Genomic DNA, 27,948 nt, shown 5'->3' with positions numbered 1-27,948 from the left:
CATCTTCATTAAACTTTCCTAATGACAAAAGTTTTTTTATAGGTCCGATACGTGCGACACACCAGAAACTGTATGTGTGATACAATCAAACGTAGTAATTTTAACATCTCAATTTCCCACAATTTTATACATGCTATCACTCATATAAATTGTTCCACCATCACTTAACTGATATATTTGTAAAAATAGTCCATATATGGAGTAATATGGAATAAAGCACCCGAATCTAAAATTTATTGATAATTCAGATTCTCTTGTAAAATCACTATCAACAACACTTCTCCGTCCTCATGTGAATCAGGTTTGAAAATTTTCTAATTTTCTTTCTTCAATTTATAATTTTTGTGCAAGTGGTCATTCTGTCCACAAATCCAATACATTCTTGTTTTGTGCCCTTTCAACTTGGATCTCACCTAAGCTCTCCCTTTAATACATTTCTCAATAGATTTTCTTTCGACAATCATAGCATTACCAGAAAATCTCTTGTATGTTTTTCTGTGAAACTCTTTAATAAGCAACATCAACATGGTTGACTCCATATTGAGATAGAGATCATTGTTGAGATTCATAATTAAATTATACCATGAATCTAGCATCAAACAAAGCAAAAATACAACATTTTCTCCATCATCAATCTTTGCATTGACCATTGCTAATCTACTAATTTGGATATTAAACTCATTTAAATATTCATACAAAAGGACCCTTCCTTCATCTTCAAGTTTTACAACTATAGTTAGATAAAAATCTTAATTAACATTGATTTCCCTTGATCTTGTGCTAAAAGGCTTATTAACTTTTGACTCTAATATCAATTGTTAGGAGAAAAAAAAAAACCAACACACAATTGATTTAGGCAATGCAAAACTATAAAAGAAAAGGAACTAAACAAAAAATCAAGAGCCAAAGCAAAAAACAAGAGATAAAGGGCATAAATATTACTTAGTTCGGCAATATAAAGCTTTCTTAACTAAAGTAAGGAAAAATAGAAATACAATACTTACATCTCTCCCACTTTTTCACTTTATAAGCATTCCCTCACCTTAAGAATACATATCACTTTCTACAAATGTTTCCCTTATATTGGCAACACCTTAAAAGAGCATGTAGCAAAACCTAGGGAAACTAGATTATACTGCACACATAGGTACATACATGCATACACAAGGAGGCAAGAGACATGTTTCATGTTGGGAAACTTCATACACATGCATGTGTATGATGCTCCACCACCTTGACATTTAACTATTTAATTTTATCCTTGAATTTGTATAATTTATGATTTTAAGTTTAATTGTTCACTTGGTAGTAATGAATTGGACGATTATGAACAAAGTTACCAAAGTGGTATACAGGAGTGCAACTTGGATTGTTCAACTTGAACTTGATAGGGCTAGCCTGAACTTTAGGTCTAGTTGGGTTGTGAATTGGTTAAGCTTCGGTTGAACATCCTTAGCCCAATTCTCAACTTACCTTGATTGGGTTGGGTTTTGGGTTGAGACATCAAGCAACCCAATTCACTTTGAATTTTTATTGTCAACCTTATCTTATTATTATTATTTATGTAGTTATCGAAGCTATTTTAATGGTGTTATATGTTAGATATGGGTATGTAAAACCCACTTATGAGCATCCATTAGTGAATAGATCCCCATGATTTTTCCTCAGATTACATCTAGGTGGATTATCCCTTTCTCCACATGCAAATCTTATATTATTGAAAGGAGGAGAGATGAGGGTGGATGCAATAGGATTCTATTTCTATCGTAACCAACTCTTCTTGATTCTCTTCAATATAAAGAAAGAAATTTTCTCGGTGTAGAAGCATCCCTAGAAAATAAATAAGAGAAAATTGAAATGAATAACAAGATAATAGTCAATTGTCCAATAGGCTGCCTCCATATAATCTAAACCCTTTATCATATTTAGTGACCATCTTAACCACGAGTCAAAGACATGATTAACTCATTTTTGTTCTCATAGTAGCTAGGCTGATTGCTAGAGACTTTGTGAACGTAGCTAAAAAAATCATAAAGAAATCATTAGATCCTATGGGTTCACCCATCCAGGCCTACCAATTTAATTGGTAGATGTTTGATTTATCAATTTAATTGGTAGATGTTTGATTTTGTGTTAATTTACTAGTTGTAGGAGTTTACCCGACCAAAGCTAATCTAACCCGCTCTAACTTGACCGAACATGAATTGGGTTAGAATTGATTATGCAATACCTTGGGTTGGGTAGTTTTATGGTTGGGTTGGACCTTGGTTGACTCTTCTTGAGGTTCAGCCCAACCCAACCAAGTTGCACCACTAATGCCGTATAGAAACGAGGTACATGAAACATTTATCTTTAATTGGATCTCAATAATTAAAGAGACTAAAAATTTTGGTTTTATTTTTTATTATTATTTAAAAAAAAAAAAAAAGATTACTGAGAATAGAAAGTCCAAGCTTAGTATGATTTCAACTAAAGCAATGTAGTAGAAAAAAAAATGGCTCATATATATATATATGGGAAAAGGTTCTATGCGGTCGAGCTCATGGGAACTTCCCATGAGGTCGAGCTGTGTAAGCCCCACCATGATGCGTGGGAAGGTTCTATGCCGTCGAGCTCATGGGAACTTCCCATAAGGTCGAGCTATGTAAGCCCCACCATGATGCGTGTCGACCATCAACACCATACATTTGATGGGTCCCCTTTAAATTATGGGATATCCCAAAAGTCAGCCGTATACGGAACTCAAGTGGGCCATACCATCTAAAATCATGTGAAGCCATGCCTAAAACATATAAAAACACTTGGTGGGCCCACCTAAAATCTGGATGCAGCTGAAACTTGCTCTAACCCCTCATCCAAGTGGTACACATATAATGGATGGGCTGCATTTTTGAACCACATCTCGGTGGGCCTAACAAATGATTATGAATGTTTTAATGGAGGGTAAGCCCTCTCAACTTTTGTATGTGGTGTGGCCCACACAAGTCACTGATTGACTTGATTTTTAAGCCCCAGGCCCACCATGGAATGGTGCATCTGACTGATGGGGTAGATGTTCGACAGGCATCACGGTGGGGCCCACACAACTCGACCTCATGGGAAGTTCCCATGAGTTCGACCACATAGAACCTTTTCCCATATATATATATATATAATACCTTAAAATAAGTTCATCCCATTTTACTTGCCAATGATTGTGTATTAGAGACTAATGAGATCATCTCATTTTAGTTAGCAGTGAGATTACATATAATAGATCAAGATCTAATAAATAATCACTGGTAACTAAAATGAAATGAACTCATTTTTAAACTCTCTCAAATCCTTGCTTTTCAAAGAATCCCTATATAAATCAATTCCTCCATGCTATAGTTTTCCACATTCTACTCATTATATGAATGGTTGGCGACCACTTATCTCTATTTTCTTAAATTGCCTTCTAAAGTTCGTTTTAGTAGAACACAAATTTTTAAAATCGTATTTAATCAGATTGCCTTAAAAAATGAGTTTTTATTTTATTTATTTATTTGCCTATCTTCCAAATATGACATTGAAGAAATTTTAAAAGTTTCATTTTTTTTATTTTTTTTTTCAAAAATATGAAGTTTAAAAGAGACTCTTGCTTGCTATGGTTAGGATTTCTTGGTAAATGCCACTTTCAAGATATCCCACATCTACAATGTACCCTGAAATTTCAATGGGGTTGATAGGCATTCAGGCGTTCTACATATTAGAAGAATGAGTCAACAACCATTTCCCAAAAGGCCTTGAACAATCACAGGAGTCTAGCCCATCTACTGGTTATCTTTTTTATGAGAAGGAACGACAAGTACATGTTACCATGAGCTTGGGAATATGGACCATAGCGCCCATTGGTGGATCAAGAACCAATATTACATATTGGATGGTTCGACTCTCATTGGTGGGCTGCCAAATTGGTGGTTGAAGCAAGAAAGTCTAACTAGTCCATGCAAGTGAAAAGCAACATAATAGATGAAGGGTCATGAAACTGTCCAGCGGAAAGAATGAATATGGTAGAGCCATCTTTTCTTGCACAGAATCTCAGCTGAGTCAGTGAGATTTAGAGCCGAGTCATTGTGAAAGGCAGTTCCAAGCAAGACTTAATCACAACTCCGCCTAACTAGCCCACTCAACCCAACAAGATTCAAAGTAGGAAAAAAAAAAAAAAAGACAAAAACAAAAAATGCAAGCCATACGCTACACTATTGCTTCTTTCATTATTTTATATTTTCATTTAAAATATTGATAAATAATATTAGTTTAAGGTGCGTTTGGTTGCACCAAATTTCATGAAATATCATGCGGTTGACTCAAAGACTCAGATGACTTGACTCTATAACTTATTAATTAAGGGAGTGTTTGGTTGCACCAAATTTCATGAAATATCATGAAAATTAGCAAATTTAATTAATAAATATAGAGTCAAGTCATCTGAGTCTTTGAGCAAATCCGACCCAGCTAGACATCAGTTGAGTCGACTTTTCAAGTTTTAGTACAAGTCGCAGAGTGATGAGTCAATCAGGGCTGTGAATTGTGGGGGCCTTATCATGAATGGGCTAATGTTTCAAAAGCATACTAATAAAAAGATTGCTTGTGTCACTTTTCTGCACTTTCAGGCGCTTAATGTGGCTCATTAACAATTTTCCAGACTACTGCAGTATCTCGAGCCACTTCCCATCCATACTAGGGCCCACCAGATGGATAACCCCAATCGACACATCACCCTGCTGTTCGTGGTGACAAGATGGCTCCCTACTGCATTCACATTTCTCGGGGCTCTATGATATCATCTCCCAGGAATGGAAACAGTTATGGTTTACCAAATCAGCAATGAAGGATGGCACATCACACCCAAGCAACAGGAAACAAAAAACATAGTAAATATTCTTATGTTTAGTCATTATTTTAATGTTTAGAACATTAATGGGCGGTCATGATACCGCAATAATAAGTGGCCCTAAACACAACATCCTGAAAGACCTCAGAATTCAACATTTTGATAAACATATCTAAGATAGTTATAGTGCACATTGCTTGAAAATATTCAAAGCCGATATTAATGTATAATAATACAAAGGAGCTCTAAGGTTTAAAAAAATTGGTTACCTGTATAGAAGAAAAGAAAAAAGACGCAATCACGAACTCTTCCTGTTGGGTAGAGTCGCAGATTTTCAGCTTTTTCTTCAGAGTTCTCCATATGATATATCATCAACCATATCAGAATAAGCACTGAATATGATGAAATAAGAGTTATTCATTGTCTTCCATCAAATCACAAAAAATAAATAGAGGAGAAGAAGAAAATCAAACTTTCTACAGCTTCTTGGGGATTTTACTGCAAAATTCCTCATTTATTCATATTTTACGAAACAGTGCCACAAATTCTGGGGAGGTGCCTTCTGAGGGATAAAATGAACCAAAATGCCCTTTTTAAAAAGTGGTAAACTTGGAACTGTCAGGGCCAGATGATATTTGTATGACATTGAACCAGCCCAACAAATGCAACCCACCATGATAAACCCATGAACCAAATATCTGGAAGATCCAATCATAATATGGGCCACACCAAACCAAACAATGTACAATGCCAAAAAATATCCAAACACGTGTAGCTCATCTAATGATTTGCTTGGCCAGATTTTTGTTCTTATGATCATCATTGTTGGGTGCATAGGTTGGATGGGTTAGATGTCATGCACATTTTTTTTTCCTACGCACGCACACCCCACACACTCACGCCTTAGTGGAATTTCACCACCTATGGGTACTCGAACCCTTGACCCGGTGTTGAAACTCCCGAGTGTCTACCACCCGAGCAAGAGTAAGGACCCTTAGATGTCATGCACATGCAACATGGGCCCAACGATTCTTGATCTTACCACTTTTTTAAAGAAAGAAAAAGTATTCGAGGGCATTTTGGTAGTTTTTCCACTCAAAAATACCAACCAGTAATTTAGATTAGCTGAGTCATTATTTGCTAAAATGACAATTCCCAATGAATTTTGCTATTTATTGAGAAAAACTTTGATACTCTTTAGTAGAGTATGATGTATGAAACAGGCACTCAGAAATTGCAAATGTGTTATACAAGTAATTCAGACTGAACTGTCCGATGTACGAGGCCCAATTTAGATGTATCGTGAACCAAAAATAACGCTTACTTGATTACCTTCCAAACGGATTGGTGGACATTTATTGGATGGTTCAAAATTAAAACATATCCAATAGTCCTATTTCAACAAACAAGTGTCCACAAAACAGAGGCTAGGATTGTTCAACCAATTTTACTTTGGGACTGTCACTTAGTGACAGTGGGTTCCACAAATTGGTTTAATTTGAGTTAACGTATGCAAAGTGTACAATTTCTGCGTGCCTGCTTGTCAAGTGCAGTTCCAGAGCCAAAGATCGTAGTTCTGGAACGAGCAATCGAAAAGATTCTGCAGCATCCTCAGGATTAGGTATTGTTCCTCCAATGATCATTGTACCAGTCTTCTAGAATATCAAATAACTCCCGTTATTGGGTAAAGGCTGGTGCACCAAATAACAAGAATAAGCACTAAGCAACAGTCTGGCATTTTATCAAAAACACCAGACGGTCATATGGGCTGTACTGCTTCCTCAAGGCACAGATCTACATGAGTGGGTCCTGCAGCTCGGCAGGTCAGATGCAATTGCTTGGTGATGATGAGCGCATGAGTAAATTATCAGACCAATGCACTAGACAAAGAATCATTCTGCATTTTTTGTTCATAATAACAAAAACTCTTTTACGTAACAAGCAGGACCTCAACCAAAATGAAAGGCAGAAATCTAACTCGGGTGTGCTGCCACGTGAAAACTGCTGCTGTATATTTTTAAGTCCCACAGTTTCTTGACAACAAAACTAGACGAGGGACAAAAAAAAAAAAACACACTCCACCTAAATAAAAATCTTTGATCTTCGTTCTAGCCAGATAATAAAATGCTTAATGGGGGTATGACACTTCTTAGTTTTTAATTTTACCAGTAATTTTTTTTCAGTGAAGCTTCTGGGTGTTGGTTTGAGAGTACCTTGTTGGGCGGCAATGCTTGCTGAGATCTTGACATAGAACCTTGCTCACATCTCCTGTTCTAACGGATCCTTTCTTTATCAGTTCAGCCAACTGCATAAGATGGGCAGAGCCAGCAGGCGTCAGATAAGTGCAATAGTGAACAATCAATACATCACATGCCACATGAATATAAAACGACTTGAGCTGTTTGCCTCAGAGAGACCGAAACTGCAACCAAGTACTAAAAATATCTATCTTTTTCAAGAAATGGCCGCATTGGTCATGCATGTTGGATACTTGGATGTGTATCACAATGTGAAGTCATAAAAGCACTTTGATGCAGGACACATGATTTAATGCTAGCATGCAACGTGGAGATTATGAAAAAGTCCATAAAGTAATTCAATTAACAAAAGATATTAACCTACCAATTAATTAAGAGTAAACAATAGGAAATAAAATCTGATTTAACTTAAATCACATGCCCGCATGCTAAGAAATCACATAAATCGATTAAAACTAGGACCGATGAAAGGATAGAACTTCCAATTTAGCATAGGCACGTTCCATACTCAATGGACAGATTTGTAGGTTTTATGATTAGGGTTAGGAAGGGAAAAATCTGAAATTAAGAAAATTAGGGTTCATGGGAATTGAGAATTTTAGAATTAGGGTTTTAAAAATTGGGAAAAAATAGGAAATTGAAGATCTGGGGTTTAGAAGGTTATAATAGAAGGGAAAAGAGGAAGACAAGAGAAGAGAAGAATACCTTAGAATCCACTACCAAACAAGCTTCTACCCTTCCACAATTTAATTGAAAGGGAGGGTTCCTAGAAAACAATGAGAAAAATTCTTTCACACAAGAGAGTTTCTCTCTTCTTTTTTTCTTCTCAAATCTCCACTAGGGTTGGAACTCCACTCCCCTTGTGGTTTTATAATTAAAAAAATTCGAAATTAAAATTCAGCATAATTACAACTATGCCACTCACTTACGTAAAGTGGCCCATTATCCAAAATAAGAAAACTAAAACATATATTATCAATCTCAACCATCAAATAACTCCTAAAAATAACAAAAAACATAAAGAAAGCAAGATTAGGGTCCAAGGGGCCAAAATCTAAAAGATTTGGTGGCCCGATGGCCTGATCTAAAAGATCCAACAGTCTGATCGACACGAAATAGAAATCCTATGACTAAAATGATCTCATAAGCAACCCACATGCATCATCCCAAGGTGGGGTCTTCCTGTTGCACTTCCAATGAATGTTGGGTCTTCAAAATGGCCTGGCAGGCCCCATCTGGAACTCGTCTCCCATCCACAAAGAAAGCTACACTGACGTGGATGGTCGTCTCCATCTTTGGTACACCCGAGTAGGTCCTCTAATGTCCCCATCACACTTGAGCTTACCTTTCCTCATCATATTTTCTGCAGTAACATATTCTTCCGAGGTTTTTGATATTTTTCTATTTTCTATAATGTAGGAAATTTTCCTGTCTTTTAAATAATATTTTTTGTTAGTAATCAAAAAAAAAAATTAACAACATATTTTCTTTAAAAAAATAAAATAAAATAACATGAGAGCCTTCATAGTATGTATACATAGGTAAACTTCTCATCAATATAGGTTGTTTGAATACGGTGCAGTGTAGGTTGACAAGACCAGAGAGTGGGCAAATACTAATGTCTGGTTGCTTTTCATGGTTTTTACATAGAAAATGTTGCCAGTGTTGAAAATTTTGCAAGTTCTTATGGCAGTAAAGGTGGTTTACAAGTCCATGAATGTAAAACCCCGAACATTTCAACACCCGAGTATTGAAAGTTCTCGAGTGTTACCACGAAAAATAACATAATATGTAACTGTGTACAATACCAATCTAACTGTTCTAACCTCACATCTATTCCCTGACACGAATCTAACCCTTGATAACAGTTTCCATTCACAGATCAAGTCATCCGACCGTTGATCATATGGTTTGATATATGTACCTTTCCTTGACTAAATCGTTGTATAACTCTTTATCCATAAAGATCTAGATATAATTCCATCCATAAGAATCGTTTAAAAATGGGCATATAACCATGTAGAACCATTAGATTTCACAAAACTCTTATATCAGCAATAATTATGAAAATGGCATTAACCTAGACACCTGAATTCTAGATCACATGGTTCCCACAATCCATTTGATGTGAAATTTTATACAATGCATATTTATCATAAATTAACCATACAAGTCGAATTTCAGCCCTTAGATTATTGTAAAAGTGGCCCAATTGACAAATCAGCCCGTAACCATTGATTTTGGTGTCCATCGAGTAAAGAAACCTCATGGACAGTCTTAGTAGGATATTTTCCTTCATATGAACGACTTGGATTGCCCATAATATGGACCAAGTGTGGAATATGAAGACCCCACTTTGATAGGTTTTTTCTTAGGCGCGAAGTTAGCCTTTCGAGGCTTACTAACTCCATATAAATCTGGACCTTCAGATTTAACCACTTCCTGTCGTCCATCGCAACTCAAATTTGGACTACAATTTGGTCTCATATGACTACGAGGTTATACAAAATTTAGACCCCAATCTATGACCTTACACCATTGAACGCGGAAGCCAGCTCCTTCCTTTTAACGCAAAAGGTAAATTTTCATATTTAGGCCTTTCCCACCATCGATCAACCACCAAATATCGTTCAACCGTTTTCCTATCTTGACTACACATTTTTCCAAAATTGGGCCCTAATCATTGTGTGGATTGTTAATTAAGATCAAGTCCGTTTTAACACCCGTTATGAGATTTTTCAAGATAAGCCAATCTAAGGCTCGGATCAACTTCATATTTAGTCCCGTGACCCAACACGATTGGCTTAAACTAATGAATGGAGCGGATCCCTTATAGATATCATGATGGACCCCATTATACCTACACATAACCTGTGTCCGCATCCAAGCTACCTCACATAAGGGACAGTTGGAGAGACGTGTTGGAGGAAGAAACGTGTTGGAGGAAATTTCCTTCTCCAAACCTCTAACCTCGGAAGATGCTCTATCATAAAGATTAGTGTGACCCACCCTATCGTTGGATCTGCATCACTTTTGAGCTCATGACCATTATGGTCGAGCTAAAACTATTGAATGGAGTGTATATCTCAAAGGACATAACAAGTGGACCCCACCAGATGCCATAGTCTATTACGTCTTGTTACGTGGTTAAGCAATCACGTATCTTGTTATGACAAAGACGTTTAAGCTACGGGTAACATCTTCTTATAGAATGTGTTGTAGCCCACTAAAAGCTCAGATCAACCCCATATTTGAACGCCAAGTCTACATGATCCGACCAAGATGAAGAACGGAAGGGATTTACCCTCGACCGCTTGTGGGTCCCACAAACGGACGGTGATGTACATGGGGAATACACACCCGTGCCATACTAAAACATAACGTTCGGTCAAAACATGTTTGACCGAACCCGTCCCGAGTTCGTCTCCTCCACACTCGCTCCCGCGCTGGAAATTCAAATCCAACCACAGGTGCAGATGGAGATGGGACCCACCACCAGGAAACAATGGGTGGATCTGGACCGTCCATCAAACATGGACCCCACCACACTTTAAAGCCTACAAACCCCGCCGAAAACAAATCAGAGGCGTTGCCACTCACTCGGACGATCAGAGCCCCTCGCCAAGGAAACAACAAAAGAAGGGAAGCTTCTGATCGACCCACAGCGCTGTTCGAGGCGATCCAAACCATTCAATCCCTAAAGGCATCCATTCCGACCCATTTCGACGAAAGAGGAGCCGGACAGAGAGTAGAAGATATACGCATGTCCATCTCATTCTCTAATTCTTGTGCCGTGAGGAAAAGAAGGCTCTCGAAAGCCTTCCAACGCAACCACCTAGACCACCAATTTCGAACACCTAGGGCCACTAAATAGAAAATCCAAACGGTCCAAAGGGACCGATCGGACGAAGGATAATGCCAGCCAAGATCGCCATTGTAAACGAAACCCATCTGTCGAGCAGATGCCTGGCGATAAACACGGACCTGAGCAATCAAGATCACCTACTTGATGGCCCACCTGGAACGTGAAAGAAAGAAAGAAAACCAAATATCAAAACTAGGGGCAAAAAAATTAATGAATCAGACTGGTCACAAGGCGCGATCTGCACTCCACGCCGACGAGTTACAAACTCGCCCCACCCTCTACACATTGCTAACCGACTTCAGGTGCGAACATACTCCGCACGAAGACCTAAAATCCCCAAAATCCCTATAAAAACCCCCACCTAGCTAGGACGTTACACACAAAGAAGAACAAAAGAAAGAAGAAATCGAGCAAAGGAGAAAGAAAAGAAATGTGAAAGGGAGAGAGAGAGAGAGAGAGCAACGGCCAGCCCTCCCGCTGGACGTACCAGCAAGGAAAGAAGACAGAAAAGAAAAGAGAAAGAAAGAATGAATGAAAGAAAGAGAAAGAAAAAGAAAAAGAGAAAGAAAAGAAAAGAAAAGAAAAGAAAAGAAAGGAAGAAAGGAAGAAGGAAAGAAGGAAGAAAGAAGAAGCCGAGTTCTGCCAAGATCCGTCGGACGCCAACAAAAATCCAGGTCAGGCCGAGTCAGGGGCGATTGTTACTCCGAAACCCAAGCTTGGTACAGATTTCCCAACGTGAAAGGCTGTTCAAGAGCAAGTCAAAACGAGTCGACTCAACACTGAGTCTTGCTGAAGTCCAAGCTATTAGACTAGGAATTCTCTAAGCAGGGTAAGTTATTCTAATTTAATTCGAGTTCCTAGTCAAGTCACTATTTAGTATAAACCCAGATCTGCAAACTTTAGTATTTAATCTTAACTGCATAATAATAAAATCTAACCATAGGAACCAGGCTAAAATTCAGTCCTACGCCATATACAACAAGTATTGACAATCATTGAAAGCAATACCCTTCTAAAGGTGAGGGTTTTTATCCTTTAAGCTTACTTTAATTTAAGTTGATAAAATTATCTTACTTCTTCATGCTTTCATGTCGCTTTAAATTCTCCTTACAATTATATGTTTTACCATCAATTATTTGCCCTTTGGAATTATAGTATAATGTTGCTTACAATTGATCTTTATGAATTTATGTGAGGCGATGGATACAAGCCTTGCCCTTGCCTCTATCAATTTATTGAGTTGGCCCTTGCCACTCTCCTCTTTATTGAGTTGGTCATTACCACTCTCCTTATTATTGAGTTGGCCATTGTCACTCGTCTATTTGTTGAGTTAGCCATTGCTACTACTCTTCTATTGAGTTGACCATTGTCACTCTCCTCTTTGCTATGTTGGCCATTGCCACTTTTACTCTTGTTGAGTTGACCATTGTCACTCCTCTTTATTATATTGGCCTTACACTATTTATCTTTAAGGATTGGGCATGTGTCTTCATATTTCAGAACCTCCATGATTCAGGTTATACTCTCGATCAATACAAGTGATGTGTTAAGAGGTATCACAACTAATGACTCGATATTTATCATGGACGTAGTGCGTTATGGGTAGTGGCCTTCTTGGTCAGCACGTAATTCCATGAGTTGATTGGCGTGGTGCACAATCGATGTAAGTAAATCGCCATGCATGTTAGATCACCTTTTTCGGGATTGGATGTCGCAAATAGTCGCTCCATAAACACTTCGTGTTACGTAAATCCTCCAACCACGTTGTTGTGTCGCCTTGAATGTTCGCATAAATCCATGTTAGTATTGGCCATGCCGGCGAATATCCGTAGTCATGGGATACGGGTCGAGTCGGGTTTTATATGAATTATATTCCACATTGTGATGATCACTACGTATGATGAGCCGCACACACTTTGCTAGGCATGCATCTCATGTAGGTTGTTTGTGTATACTGATATCTCATGTATTAGTGGAGTACGAGACGTGTCAGAACCCTTCCATAACTTTTATGAATCTATTGAATTATCGTTAATCTTAAAGGATAACCATCACTATGAGTAGGGCGTTGACCCTTTCCAACAGTACAGATGATGCAGGTGACGTACAGATTGAAGACTTAGAAGACCATCTCCCTATGGAAGATTATACTGAAAGAATAAGAAAATAGTTTTATACTTCCATTGTAAACTCGATAAATGTAATAAGTTCCCATTTGAGAGGGCATTTGATTATTTACTGAATTCTTTTACTCTAATGAAATAATCAATACAGTTGATTTTATCCTCGTGAATGTTACCTTCATGAATGTATCTGGATGTGATCTAAATGAAAAATAATAATAATAAGGTGCGATTTTTAAATCATCCAAGTTTATATATTATTAACACCCGGTTTTCTCAGGCACGAGTATAAACTCTGGCCGTGAAAATTTTGGATGTCACAATGAAGGTGTCTACTCTATCTCCAGTGCTGGAGCTTAATTGCCTTGCATAAAGGTGAAGCTCTGAAATCGACTTGTTTGCTTGCTTGCTCACTGCACTGTTGACAAGGCAAGGAAGAAAGAGAGATTCCAATCCACATGCGGGCTTTTCTCACTCTACTTCCACCAAAGCATAAGAAAAATTCTCTAATCAAAGCTTGGAGATTCAGAGGAAGGATTTAGAGTCAAGATGCTTAAAATCAGCAAAACCACAAGCTTGGAGTGAGCTAATTGAAAATGTGTTAATATAGAGAAAGGGTGGGGTTTCGAAACTACGGTCTCTCTCTTGGTTTGTTTTGTTGTAATTATGGAAGGCCATATTAAGGGTTGTATGAGATATGATGCATGAGATGGGCTTAGATATAAAGTGGCATGCTTTATTGGGTTGTTCACAACGAATTCATACAAAACTCAATGAATACAAGTATGTTTTAAGCTAATTTCAATTTTTTGGAAGGGGAGATTTTATTAATGATAGAACGCCTACATCTTTGGCAGTGACAACACAACAAGCCACTAATTACATCTCTTTATAGAGAGAGAGAGAGAGAGAGAGGGGGGGGGGAAAGCTATATATGAGAAATGATCACTTGCACACCTTTGCACACATGTCATGGGCACAAAATCTGAATGGTCCATGTGATGTGGCACCCCATGAAAACCCCAAAGGCCAACTTTTAGCCTAATCGAAGACTCTAGTGAGCCATAGCAAAGGGAGAGGGAAATCAAGGGAGGAAATTGGGGCACTCTCACATCCAACCGGTTGGACTATACCTACGGTCGAACCGGCACAAAAAGCTACCCTTAATTAACCTTAATAAATGCGAAGTAAAGAAGGAAATGGGGTTGTTGGCTTGGGTGGACCCCAACATGGTGTTCATGTGAAATCCACCTCAACCATCATGTGCGTCACACCATGTTAGTCCTAGGACCCAAGAATCAGCCTCATCGGTGATTAAGGTGGACCACACAATTAGAAATAGTGAATAGAGCAAAGCCCACCTTCCAAACTATTTCTGTTGGTGTGGCCCACCTGAATCGCTAATGAGCCTAATTTGTTTTCCCCAGGACTAAGTGTGGAATCTAATGATTTGAGTGGATTCAATATAATTATCATAATGGGCCCTATAAAAATCAAGGGATTTTCATTAAAGATTCATAAGGATTGTCTTTAGGGTCTATAAAAGTGGGGGAAGCATTCTACATTTTCGGAGTTGTGAGTTTTCTGAAAGTATTGTAAGAGAAGTTTGAATGTCAACAAAGTTATTTCTCCCTTTATTCAAATATTTCTTTGAGTGTATGCGTCTTCATTTCTCTGCAATTCAAGTGTCAAGATCTCACTGACTCAATAACCGGGTTGCACCACGGGTACTCCTAAACTTGTGATTGAAATGACCTTTTGAAGAGTTTTCAACTCTCCAAGCACAATTGTGGTCTATCTTGTGTTACTCAGCTCCTATGCACAGCTATCATGCAAGTTTGACAATGCAAGCTTGATTTAGTAAATCAATATTTGCAAAACCAGGTGATACAATCTAAAAGATGCAAATAAGAATAAATTCAATAATGCATGATTTATAAAGTTAAATAACAGGTAACTCACATCATCTTCTGTATCCTCCAGCAACCTACGCCAAAGAACAGAAACAAGTTAGGTTAGGTAATCCGCATGTCCTTAAGGAATGGATTTTCATGCATAATACGCACATAAAATTAATATCAGCAATTGGAGAATTGATAGAGACTGTTTACGCTTCAATAAAGATAGGCTGGATTATACCATATAGTAACAATCTAGTGAGCTAACTGCATGGAAGCCTTCCCATGCATATAATTACATTTGGACTCATTCGCATCCACATTCCACATCACCTATCTGGAGCATAAATTAGGTCCAGCCCACTCTTCTTACACCACTGTTCAAAAATCACAGCAGTCATACAGTTCCAAACATCTGCAGTTGTACGTATCTTATATAAAAAATCTTGTCTATCCATTTTTCCATGACACTGATTAAATGGTCTGGATCATCCTGTTAGTATGACTTTTTCGAGTCAGCCTACAAAGGGTGGACTGGACCTAACAGACGCCCAGAAGGATGATGTGGATGCCAATGAATCCAAGTCAACTGTGCATGGGAAGGTTCCCAGGGACTTAGCCCACTAGAACATTACTCTAGATTACATAATAGATCTCCATGAGCAGTTATGAACTGTTGGTTACAATAACAATAACATCAACTCTGACAGATCTTCAAGAATGAATCCTTAGTTGCAAAAGGCATAAGGAATCGAACAGTTTTGGTGAAGGATCGGGAAGTGTCTGTTTCAAGGCAAGTGTAGAAGCCTAGGAAGCGGAAGCGGAAGCTTGAGTGGGAGCACATCCGAAGCGCAAGTTCAGAATGCACCAGCACCTTGGCAGAAGGTTTATTCAACTAAGAATAGTACTGTACAACAGGAGAAGGTGACTAAATGCTAAATGTTTGCCAAGCAGATATGCAGAATAAATAAATGGTCCCTGAATAGGGTCTGATGTTTGTGTATTGTGGTCCTTCAACTTATCTCAAGTACATGGTTCTGAAAAAAACAATCCATATCATATCAACTGATACGGCCATACTGTATTCTTATTTACCTGATTACAATACACAATACAGGGCCATATAGGCCCACTCAAAAGAAAGGAGAAAAAAAAAAAAAAAGGTCGTGTCGGCCCGTATCAGGCCTTGTCGGCCAATACAAGCATAAATGGCTAAATTTAAATTTCTTTTTTCAAAATTTATCTTTTTTCCCTCTCCTTTTTTTCATTTAAACCATCAGGGAAGCTTGTCAAAGTCACTTTCCCTCTCCTTTAAATTTCTAGGCCTATTTTGGGGATCAAACCAAAAGATTTGAGTGGGATTCGACAAATCAAAGTGGAATAGACCATTATGGGGGGAAAAAAAAAAAAAAACAGGAAATCATGCTATGTTTCGCCCCAATACAGCAGAAAGAAAATGAAAACACACACACACACACACACACACACACACACACACACAAAATACACCAAATCATGCTTTACTAGTGTTCATGCTTGTGTTCAATTAGGGCCCATTTAGTTGACTTTAGACAGGTCAAGCCAACAAACAGCATTCTTATCAAAGAAAGCTCTAACACACACGCGCACACACACGCGCACACAAAGTTAGATTCTTAAATATCTCATAGCTACCATTTTTCTGATATTTTTCCTTTATTCTTTGGTGAAAATAAAACTCCACACACACACACACATGAGCCTATGCTGGTGCTGCTAGCAAGACACCCTCTAAATTACATGATGTACTGGTGTCGCTAGCAAGCCACCCTCTAAATTACATGAGGTACCAGTATTGGTGCCGCTAGAAGACACCCAAGTTACATGATGTGCAAATGGAATAGCAGATCCCTCACCAATCCTCCGAGACACTCTTAACTCAATATGATATAAGTAAATGGAATTGAACTCCCTCTCTATCTCTTTTTTTTTTTTGAAGATTCCTCTCCATCTCTTAATTACAAAAGAGAAACAGGAAGTTTTATTACAGGGTAAAAAATCGGACATCCATCACCACTCTGAGAACATCACAAATTAGCAACAAAAGCAAGATGAAAATACCAAGAAATATGTGGTGGACCAACATGACAATGAGGAAGACAATGAGCCACAAGAAACCAAACAGAACCATATGTGACTACCAAAGACAAACTAGCATTGCTTTGTGGTGCTTCAAAGATTGTAGATGGCATCATGCATGATAGTGGAGCCACAAGTATATGGCTGCTTCTTATTCTTCTTGAAGTTTAAGTTACACAATTGATAGGTTATACAGAAACCAATATGTTGGAAAAGGTTGCACTGGATTTGACAGGATATCTGTTTTGATAATATCCGTTTTGAGAGTTTTCATCATATTTCTTATTCCTTTTTGTTCACGCTCTGTAAAGCTTCCTCCATCCCAAGTAACTCCGACAATCTAAGAAGAACAAAAAAAGGTACATATTAAAGCCAAAGATGCTAGGGAGAGGATGATGCATCAACAGAGGAATAATGCTTCAGTGACAGGGTGATGATGTTCGTCTCGATTCTCTGCATTTAAGTGGTCAGTTCAATGAATTTAATGACAAAGGTGATAATGATTGGATCAAGAGAAGTTGTGGATAAAGAATAGAAGCAAGGATTAGGAATACGTTGCTAAAGCTTGAAGTTAAAAACTTAAGTTTTGCAGAAGAACTGAAGGTCTGCCATTTTTAATTAATAGAAGTTGATTGTTGGATTGGTCTTTGATTACAAAAACTGATAACAGGCACCATGATTTAATACCATGAGAACAGAGAATCAGAATCACTTAAAACTGTAGGAGGGAAGGTTTAGTCAGCCTTACATAATTGACAAAAACTCGAGAAAGAACAAAACAACATGACACATGGGAGGAAAGGATAATATCTTATATCCTATCTAGTAGTGTGAATAACTGAAATAAAACAGAAAACAGGCTCAGCAAACAGAGAAATTCAACAAGCTTGGGAAATTTTTGAACAAATAAATAAAGAAAATTTTGAACAAATAAATAAAGCAAAGTTGGACCTTTCAAATGTTGTACCTTCCACAATAAGATGACATCTCTTTTGCATGTGCCCGAGCTTCTCGTTTATCTATCATCACATGAAAACAACTCTGTGAGGAGTAGGTTATGGTCCTTGATAGAGTGGAATGACGGAACAGGATTCATGCAGCTGACCCCAATTAGTTGGGATAAGGCTTAGATGATGATCATCATGACATGAAACACAACAAATTAGCTTGAGTTCAGATCTAGAAAATGAAATAAGTGTCCACATTCAGGACTTAAAGAACCATAAGGATCATTCATTCATAAGGACTTGTAGTAATTAGTAACTGGTAACCAACCAAAGCCTGGTGGCAAAAATTACAAACGTAATGTCAGGATCCTGAAAATCAAGACAATGCCCACCTCATTATGTCAAATATGTTATAGAGAAGTATCTGAAACCCTTTTTTAGGGAGACTTAATATGTGGTTTCCATTTTACTGATATGGAGATCCAACTGTCTAATGACTCTAATCACTCTTGAAAGCGCGTTCATTGCAAATTGTCAGATTATTTATTTCTATCTTCTCACTCATTGAAGTATTCATTCTTGTCACAAGGCCGGGCTGAAAGGTGTGTTTGCAAGCACGATCTTGAGAAGGTTTACAACCATGTCAAATGGGATTTCTTACATTTGATGTTAGGCGAGTTGGGGTTTGGTGTCACGTGGAGAGGGTGGATGAGGGCTTGTGTGGTTTGGCATCAAATGAAGAGGGTGGATGAGGGCTTGTGTGGAATCTGCTCGCTTTTCGATCCTATTGAATGGATCTTCTTTTGGGTCTTCCAAGTGTTTGAGTTAAGGGACCCTCTTAGGCCTTTTCTTTCCATTGTGGTCTCTGAAGCTTTAAGTAGTATGCTCAGCAAAGTGCAGCAGTTGGGCCTATTTGAGGGCTTCAAAATCCTGAACATGGAAGATCCACTATCCCATCTACAATTTGCAGACGACACCCTTATTTTTTGCAAAGAAGATTCAGGATATCTGGATTACTTACCCAAGATCATTTGGTGCTTCAAAGTTGTTTCTAGCCTTAAAGCCAATTTGTCTAAAAGCGAGTTGTTGGGGATAGATCTAGAAGATGGGGAAGTGGAATCTCTAACAGGGATGCTGGGGTGTCGAGCAGGCACTTTCCCATCTTTGTACCTGGGTATGCCTCTGTGCATTGGTGAACCCACCACTAAGCATCTGTGGATGCAGTGATAGAAAGGATGGAGAGGAAATTGGACCCTTGGAAAGGTAGGCTTCTCTCTCTAGGTGGGAGAACCACCCTTCTCAAAGCAGCCCCACCAAACCTCCCCATTTATTTCATGTTGTTGTTCCGGTGCCTGAAATCAGTCCTTTTGAGGATTGGCAAGCTTCGTAGGGAGTTCATATGGGAAGGGGGAGCTATCCATAGTAACTTTCACCTCCTCAAGTAGGATGAGATTTGCAAACCTGTCCTTTTGAGGATTGACAAGCAACCTGGAAGAAATCAACTCCGCACTCCTCAGCAAATGAATTTGGAGTTTTGAGGTGGAGGAGAACAACCAATGGCACAAGGTTATTGCCAGCAAATTCAAAGTGGCAAACTCAGGCAGATGTACCAGAGATTCCTCCCTTCACAGAGCATCTGCTTGCTAGAAATCTATTGCTCGTATGGCAGGCAAGGTTCTTCTGGAGATTGGGATTTCTGTTGAAGTGGATCTAATGTAAGCTTTTGGGATGACATATGGCTCGGTGACTCCTCTTAGATCATAATTTCCTCACATTGTGGGCCTCTGCCTGAATCACTCCATCATGGTGGCCAATTGCTTTTCCATCCAAGGTAACATCGTTGTTAGGCTTCCTCCTTGCCGAAGATCATTAACCAAGTTGGAAATTGAAGAGTTTACGAGCCTGCTAGCAGCTTTGGAAGGAATATGTCCAATCCAGCTATTCCAGATAAACCTACCTGGTTACAGGGCCTGCTAGCAGCTTTGGAAGGAATATGTCCAATCCAGCTATTCCAGATAAACCTACCTGGTTACAGGATAAATCTGGGGGATTTTCGGTTATATCTTTTCTCAAGGCCATCCGTGAATCTGGCCTGGCTTCCAGTTGATCGCATACTCACACACAGGTCATATTTGGCGATACCACGCTCCTCCAAAGCTGGCTACGTTTGTGTGGCTCTCCAGCAAAAACATGATTCTCAAGGTGGATAATCTTCGCAAGAGAGGAATGATTCTCCCCAACATTTGCCTCTTGTGCTACAAGGACGAGGAATCGGTTGAGCACATGTTCCTTAAATGTCCCTACTCTTTAGGTGTTTGGAACTATGTCCTGGCTTCTTTTAAGGTGTCTTGTGTGTTTCCAAGCACCATGGAGGAGCTCTTCTTGGGATGGCATGAGGTGTCAGTGGCATCTGGCCCTACCAGCCATTTTATGGAGCATCTGGATGGAATGGAACAGCAGGTGTTTTAGGGACGGGGGAAACTTTGGGTTCTTCTGTAGGGAAAGTTTTCACATTCATCAGGGAGTGGGATTTGTAATTGTTGGGGCTTTCCTCTTTTGTTTTCTTTAACTTTGGCTGTTGCAATAAAATTCTCATTTCGCTACAGGAAAAAAAATTGTCCAATCACTTGTGAAACTAAACTTTAAAAAGAAACCAATGTTGTATTAATATATGGCCCTTTTTCTTTAACGAGTATGTAACTTCAATGGGAAATGGTGTTGGGAAATCAATTTGGCCAGTCAGACGTAGAGGGTGCTAATAGGACCTGGGAAAGGGAGTCCATCAGTGAGGGAGGGGAAGAGGAGATGGGGGGAAATGGGGTATTGATGGAGGCGGGCAGGGGAGGACCTTTGGATGGGTGAAGGAGAAGCAGAAGAAGCCCTCGTGGCTGTAGTTTCGGAGGATTGCAGGTTTGGGAGGCAGCAGGAGTCAGGAATTTCATCTCCCCTAATCTATGGGGGGGATGATCTCAGAGGAATCATCTTGGGTAAAGAAGAAGAGGGCAAGGTTGGCAAAGGAATCAAGGGTGGAAGGTTCGTAAAGCAACTATGGGTGGGTTTGGTAGGAGGAGAAGAGAATTTCAGGGTGGGTGATTCTGAAAAGAAGTAGATGAAAGAAGGATTGTTGCTGGTTCTTTCTTAAATTCTCTCCAAGAAAAACCGGAGGGTATTCAGGAGATTCAGAACCTGAGATGCAGCATTTAACTATGATGACAAGAGCTCAGGGTTAAGGGAGGAAGGGGTGTTCATCAGGAGAATACAGAGCCCAAATGATTTTGGTATCCAGGAATGTGAGGGGTGAGCCGTCAAAGACTTGGTCAGGGCAAATAAAGTCAACATCCTTATACTCCAGGAAACCGAAAAGGAAATGATTGAGGATCAGTTGGTGTTTGACTAGTGGGGAAATAAAGGGCACAATTGGGATTGGATTAAATTGAAGGGACGATCTGGCACTATCATGGTGGTTTAGGACATCAACCGCTGGAGGAGCCAATCTTTGGTGCCTTTCAGCAGTCTACAGGGCGAATGAAGGGTCACTCAGGCCCACTTTCCGAGAGGAACTGAGTAGGGTGCCTGCATCTTGGAATATACCTTGTTGTGTTAGGGAAGATTTCCATGTCATAAGAAATGGATGGGAAAAGAAAGGGGGCTCCAGAATCACTAGAAGTGTGTTGGTCTTCAAATCCTCCATGGAGAGCTGGAACTCCATCGATTAACCAATGAATGGGACTAAGCATTCTTGGTCCAACAAACAGGAAGATCCAGTTATATGCAGGTTGGATAGATTCATGATGTCCCCAGATTGGGAAGCAGCCTTTCCAAAGCTTCATTGAGGGGTCTTCCAAGAAGATTACTAGATCATCACCCATTATGCTTAAGCATGAAGATGGACTCTTGGGGTCTGAAACCTTTCAAGGTATATAAAAAAAAATGTGGATAGATCATCCACATTTCATGGAGTCTGTGAAAGGCTGTGGAAAGGCTTCTTGGTTGAAAGCAAGGCTAACTTCCAGTTGTGTGAGAGGCTTAGAATGCTGAAAGGAAAGCTCAAGTCTTGGAGCAAAGATGTCTTTGGAGCAGCTAATGCTAAAAAGCTCATATGGCAACAAGAACTGGTTGATCTAGAGCAGGAGGAAGAAAGTTTGTTTTCCCTTCCCCCTGACACAGGAATTCCAAGCTTCAGGTGTAACCAAAAATTCCAATGAATATTTCTCATTCTTCATGAAACATGTAAGGATTTATTAGTTGTCAATCAACAAGTAGCGTTCATAAGTAATTTATTAGATAGTTGATAGAGGAATACCAAGCTTCGAGAGTAACCAAAAATTCCAATGAATATTTCTCATTCTTCACGAAACATATAAGGATTTCTTACTTGTCAATCAACCAAGAGGGGTTCATAAGTAATTTATTAGATAGTATCTTAAAAATAAAAATAAAAACTCCCTTATTGTCCCAAAAATAATCTTTGGTCGTTCATTTGGGAATTTCAGGTGTCTGGAAAGAACTGCTCAGTTCCCCAAAGGATCTTTTGTCTGCAAACGAGACAAGATATCCTCTTACACCCAGGTTTATCAACTCCTTGCATAGATTTAAAGATCATTTTAGTATCCGATAGTGTTAGGTAGACTATGGCTAGCTGACTGACGCATCTTACATATATGATCTGCCGTTCATGAAGGTAGGCTTTTATATAGATATGCATAGTTCTATTCTCTAACATTACTGAAAGTCATGATTGTTGTAAACTACACTTGCATATCACGTGTTTTTCAAACTTTAAACATTCTGGGGATAAAAACTGACACAAAAGTTCTTATGCATGCTTTTGAAAACTTATTCACATAGTATTACTATCCATCAACAAAATTCAGACTGTGTTACTGAACAGAGTTCAAAATACTCTTCTTACAAGAGACAATGCCCCCCAATAATGAAACTAGTTGATCTCACACACATAGCACAACTCTAGCCAATTGGAAATCATCTTTATGATAAACTCATACCTCTTTCAATTATTAGAAATGGACTAATCGGTTATACCACATTCATTGGAAATAATTTATAGGAACCCATTGCCCTTTCAATTATTAGGAATGTGACTAATCAGTTTAACCAAGTTCATTCATCATACCAAATCTATGAAACTGTCCTAGAAAACAATACAGTAGCCAGTGGGTCACATGGAACTCATGGTTCAATGCAAGGAGAAAATAGACAATCATATTCCTAAAAGAGGAAAATATGATGTCTGATCCACCAATTTTCTCATCCCAGCAAACGGTATACATGGGATCTACTTTTGTTGCAAACTGCTGATATTGTGGGACCCATCAAGAATGGGATGCCCACAAAAATCTCACCCATCACATGACCCTGGCTGATTGCACCCAGTCAAATGTGGACCATCAGCTGTAATTCTTCTATTAGCAAGCCACCAATTGATGTGTAGGATCATCTGATAGGATAAGATACTGAGGCATGACCCTAACGGGTGAAAATTTAAATTACCGAAGCCCGCCTGTACCATTGCCAAGTTAGACAAAAAAAATGTGGGTTTCTTTCATCAAGCATCACTAATGCCTCATTCTTAAAACCCAGAAATGGGCTTTTTCGTCAATTATATCTGCAACCAACATTCAAATAGAGAAATATACAGTTTCCAGATGGGAAACATGAAGAACAATGACCCATCACATAGTAAAAAAGAACCTATTTAAATGAAAGGAAGTTAATTCTAGAGAGGTCATATGACTCATACCAGTATTAAGACTATTCCAGTCATCGACTTTAACCCATTCTTGTTTGCCTGAATCTAACTGCAAGACAGTGCTGCCACTCAGTTGCTAAATAGGAGCTTTATATATATATATATATATATATAAGTAAACATTATGTGCAAATGCCTGCAAGTTACATCCACAAATAGATAAACATGTACAGCTACAAATTGAAGGCAGGTCTCGCTTTTCTCGCTTCTGAAGACATGTAGATGCATAACATGCACCTGTGATTGGAGTGGGAAAGGGCAGGAAAAGCAGGCCACGTGCAGGTTCCATTTCCCACACTGTCCCAAACATAAAGGGTAGTTGGTTTGCCAAGGAGGCCTTGCCAACTGAGATCTGGTGGAACACCCAGATACGCCCAAAACAAGGACTGCAACCAATTTCATTGATGTTAACTCAATAAGAAAGATTACCTTCTCGAGAGTGTAATCCTGCATCTTTTCACAGAGACCATCCAAGAGTTCAACAACTCTCAGCTCACTGACTCTAGGTACAATAAACACTCCGTGTCAATCACTAGCATCTTATACAGCAAACAAATATAGTGCAAATCTGAAATCAATTCAAGCTTTATGAATACAAGAAAGCTGAACTTCCATAACATTAAGTCAGTGGTACATGATGCCATATGAGGGCATTTTATGCTAGAAAATTTATGGAAATATAGAGAAGAGGAATAATGTACACATGGTTATGTGTGTGTGAAGGGTAACAAAGAATTTATTGAACAAGCACCGAGCTGGCGCAAAAGATTACAGACAAAGCAAGAAACTTAAATCACAGTCATTTAAGGACTAAATACACAGCACATTCCAAGACCAGAGATTTAGCCTTAAAGGACACCTCCGCATCCTTGCTAGAGACATTCCGAAAGCATGCACTATATGTTTCTCCCCAAATTGCCCAACAGATAGCTAGAATGGTCAATCTCCAAAGAATAGTCTTCCACCGTCCTATCCTCACTCCGTGTCAACTTGAGAGTAAGATTTCAACAGTTTCAGGCATGGTCCAAGACAGCGAAGGAATTAATAAACTTAATTCATGCTTCAAGGCAAATTTACAATGAATAAAAAGGTGGCTGACTGATCCCGCATCCTCCATGCACATCACACATATATCAGAAAGAACCATGGATCTTTTTTGGAGATTATCAATTGTGAGCAGTGTTGTCATGTGTGATCGTATAATCAATTATGCAAGTGATCGCACAATGGCAAAATGGGGGTGGGATCGCATATGCAACCAGGCATAAGCCATGAGAAGCATATACAATCACATGTGGCTTTATGCCATGAGCATGCAATCGCATAATCGAATAGTCATGACATAAAGGCATATACAATTGCATATGCAGTCCAACCATTAATTTTTTTGGAAAAAATCACTTCTACACTCTCTCTCACTCTAAACTTAAACTGGCTTGTGCTCTCTCTCTCTCTCTCTCTCTCTCTCTCTCTCTCTCTCTCTCTCTCTATTACATTTTGGGAACATGGTATCAGAGCATCGTTCTCTCTCTCTCTCTCTCTCTCTCTCTCTCTCTATTACATTTTGGGAACATGGTATCAGAGCATCGTTGATCCAATACCTTGTCTCATCTCCTTTGTTCTCCCACTTCTTCCTCTTCTTCTTGTGGCGGAAGTAACCCTCACATTTTTGGGGCTGATTTAACCTAAATTCATTATGTCATTGTACCACCACTTGGTGAGTGGTGTAATCATGTTCTGTGAAGGTATGTGAGGCCCACTTTCATATTCTACACTATGATGTGTCAACGTGGGCCATCGTGCATCTAAAGTCAGATTTATGGTCAGATTTGTCGATAATTGTTGTGTGTGGAAGTTGATGACGAAGATTGTAGATGAAGTGTATGAGTGAACGACATTAAGAAAATAATGTTGCTGATTGATTGCATTCATCGACATATGTCATCCTAAAGTGAACGTTTGGTAAGATTAAGTTGAAAAGTTCCTCCCTTGTGTGTTCGATTTCTTTATTTCTCTAAATATGGATATCAAGAATGAAACCGAGAGTAATCTCTTGTCTCCATCCGAGTTGATGACTATGCAAATCACATCAACTTAACTTAACGGAGCAAATTACCAATAGTGGACTACATTTGTAAAAGTTTTTCTTATAGGTAAGAGAGTTTAAGTATTTGACTTCCCCCAAGTCTGCAGAGGACTCAACAAAATATGAAGATTGTGCAATAGAAACGCATATTAGAGCATTGTCGTGGAATAGTATGGAAGCTCACATCAGTACGAATGCCATCTTCTTCAAGACAAGGACAGCCAAAGAAGTGTGGGAAAACTCGAGGGAGATGCGTTCACGTGAGAAGAACTTAACCTGTATCTAAGTTACTCCATAACATTTTTGCTCTCCAACAAGGAGATAAAGAGTGTGGGAGAATATTACTCAGCCTTGAGAGGCATGTGGGAAGAAGTGAATAAATACCAACCATTGTCAGCAGATTATGAGATCCTGCGACGGCAGAGGGAGGAATTCCATGTTGTTAAACCCTCTCTAGTCTTCATCCTAAGTTTGAACCTGTGAGAGCTCAAATCCTTGGAGGTAGTGAGATTTCATCCGCCACGGAAGCATTTGCCCGAGTTCAGCGTACAACTAGTATAAATGCACAAAGTTCATCCTCGTCTTATTATTCTACACTTGTCTTTGCATCTAGTAGAGGAGATGGGAAGAGTCGAGGTTGTCGTCAGTTTGGTGGTATAGATTTTGGGGGATGTAGTTTTGGAGGCAAGAATACATGGGTTGGTCGCAACACAAATTTTAAAGGCAATCGTGGTAGCGGTTGTGGTAATCAGCAATGTACTTATTGTCATCTCAATAACCACACGATTGATACATGTTGGGATCTTATTAGTACACCAGCATGGGCAAAGCAGGTTTGCTCTTTGCAAGATGGTTCTAAGGGTTACGTCTCAAGTCTAACTCACTCATTTTAAGTCGAGTACTCAGGCGGCCCAGTTACACTGTCCAAGGAAGAGTATGCCAAGCTTCCAAAAGATCGATCCACTCATTCCCCATCCTCCTCAATTACTCTTGCTCAGTCATGTATGATTTGTCTTACTTCTTCTGAGAGTGTTCCTCTAGTCATTGACTATAAAGCTTCCGGTCATATGACCGGTAAGCATAGCAAGTTGTCTTAGCTAGTACAATCTTCGTTTGTTTCCTAGATAACATTAGCAAACAATACTTCAACCCATCTATCTAGGATAGATATTGCTCGTCCTACCCCAACTCTTTCATTATCGTCAAGACTTCATATTCCTAAATTTCCTTTGAGTTTATTGTTAGTAAGTAAACTAACCAAATCATTATATTGTTCTGTCTAATTTTATCCTCTCTATTGTGAATTTCATGATCTAAAGAGAGGAAGAATAATTGGAGGACATGAAGTGAATGGACTCAATTACCTCAATAGTGGAATAAATGGAGATGTGTTAAGAAGAGATGTCTTTCTTCATCAGTGGCATTCCAAGCTTATTCACCCATCTATAAGTAGTTTAAAAAGTATTGTTCCGTCACCGTCGTGTATAGGCTAAAGTGTGAGGCTTGCAATTTAAACAAGCATCATAGAGTGCCATTTCATCCTTGTGTGGATAAAAGAAGTGATAAACATTTCTATTTGATACATTTTGATGTTTGAGGTCCAGTTCGTGGTATTAGTTTATCTTATTTCAAATATTTTGTTATTTTTATGAATAATTTCTCTACAATGACATGGTTATACTTAAACGAAGAATCGTTCTAAAGTATTCTCTTGTTTTAAGGAATTTCATATGCAAGTAAAACTTAATTCTGCTTAAGTATGAATTCTACATTCAGACAATGCTAAAGAATATGTATCTCACGACTTCGACTCATATCTCCTATCCCCATGGCATTATTCACCAAACTTCATGTTCGCGCATGTCACAACAAAATGGAACAATAGAACATATGAATCGACATTTACTTGAAGTCGCTATGACATTGTTGTTAAATATGAAGGTTCCGAAAACATTTTAGAGTGACAGAGTTCTAACTGCATGCTATCTAATAAATTGGATACCTTCATCAGTTTTAAATGGAAAA

The 27,948-nt window shown here is 38.8% G+C and overlaps 1 protein-coding gene across 1 annotated transcript in view; it reads right to left on the bottom strand.

Moving 5' to 3' along the window:
• Positions 1-4,896: 4,896 nt before the first annotated feature.
• The window catches only part of LOC131243348 (uncharacterized), a 41,678-nt gene continuing 18,626 nt past the window's right edge, over positions 4,897-27,948 (bottom strand). Inside the window, exons 4-9 of the mRNA XM_058242646.1 lie at positions 24,267-24,339; positions 23,829-23,886; positions 18,088-18,139; positions 15,067-15,091; positions 7,072-7,163; positions 4,897-5,250 (exon numbers count right to left, since the gene is read on the bottom strand). Of these exons, the coding sequence (XP_058098629.1) occupies positions 5,205-5,250; positions 7,072-7,163; positions 15,067-15,091; positions 18,088-18,139; positions 23,829-23,886; positions 24,267-24,339 (346 nt within the window). The 3' untranslated portion in view covers positions 4,897-5,204. The remainder of the gene's footprint in view (positions 5,251-7,071; positions 7,164-15,066; positions 15,092-18,087; positions 18,140-23,828; positions 23,887-24,266; positions 24,340-27,948) is intronic.

This window comes from Magnolia sinica, chromosome 4 (genome assembly GCF_029962835.1).
Source record: "Magnolia sinica isolate HGM2019 chromosome 4, MsV1, whole genome shotgun sequence".
Classification (NCBI taxonomy): domain Eukaryota; kingdom Viridiplantae; phylum Streptophyta; class Magnoliopsida; order Magnoliales; family Magnoliaceae; genus Magnolia; species Magnolia sinica.
Note: the sequence above shows the minus strand (reverse complement) of the source record. Positions and strands in the feature narration are given on the sequence as shown.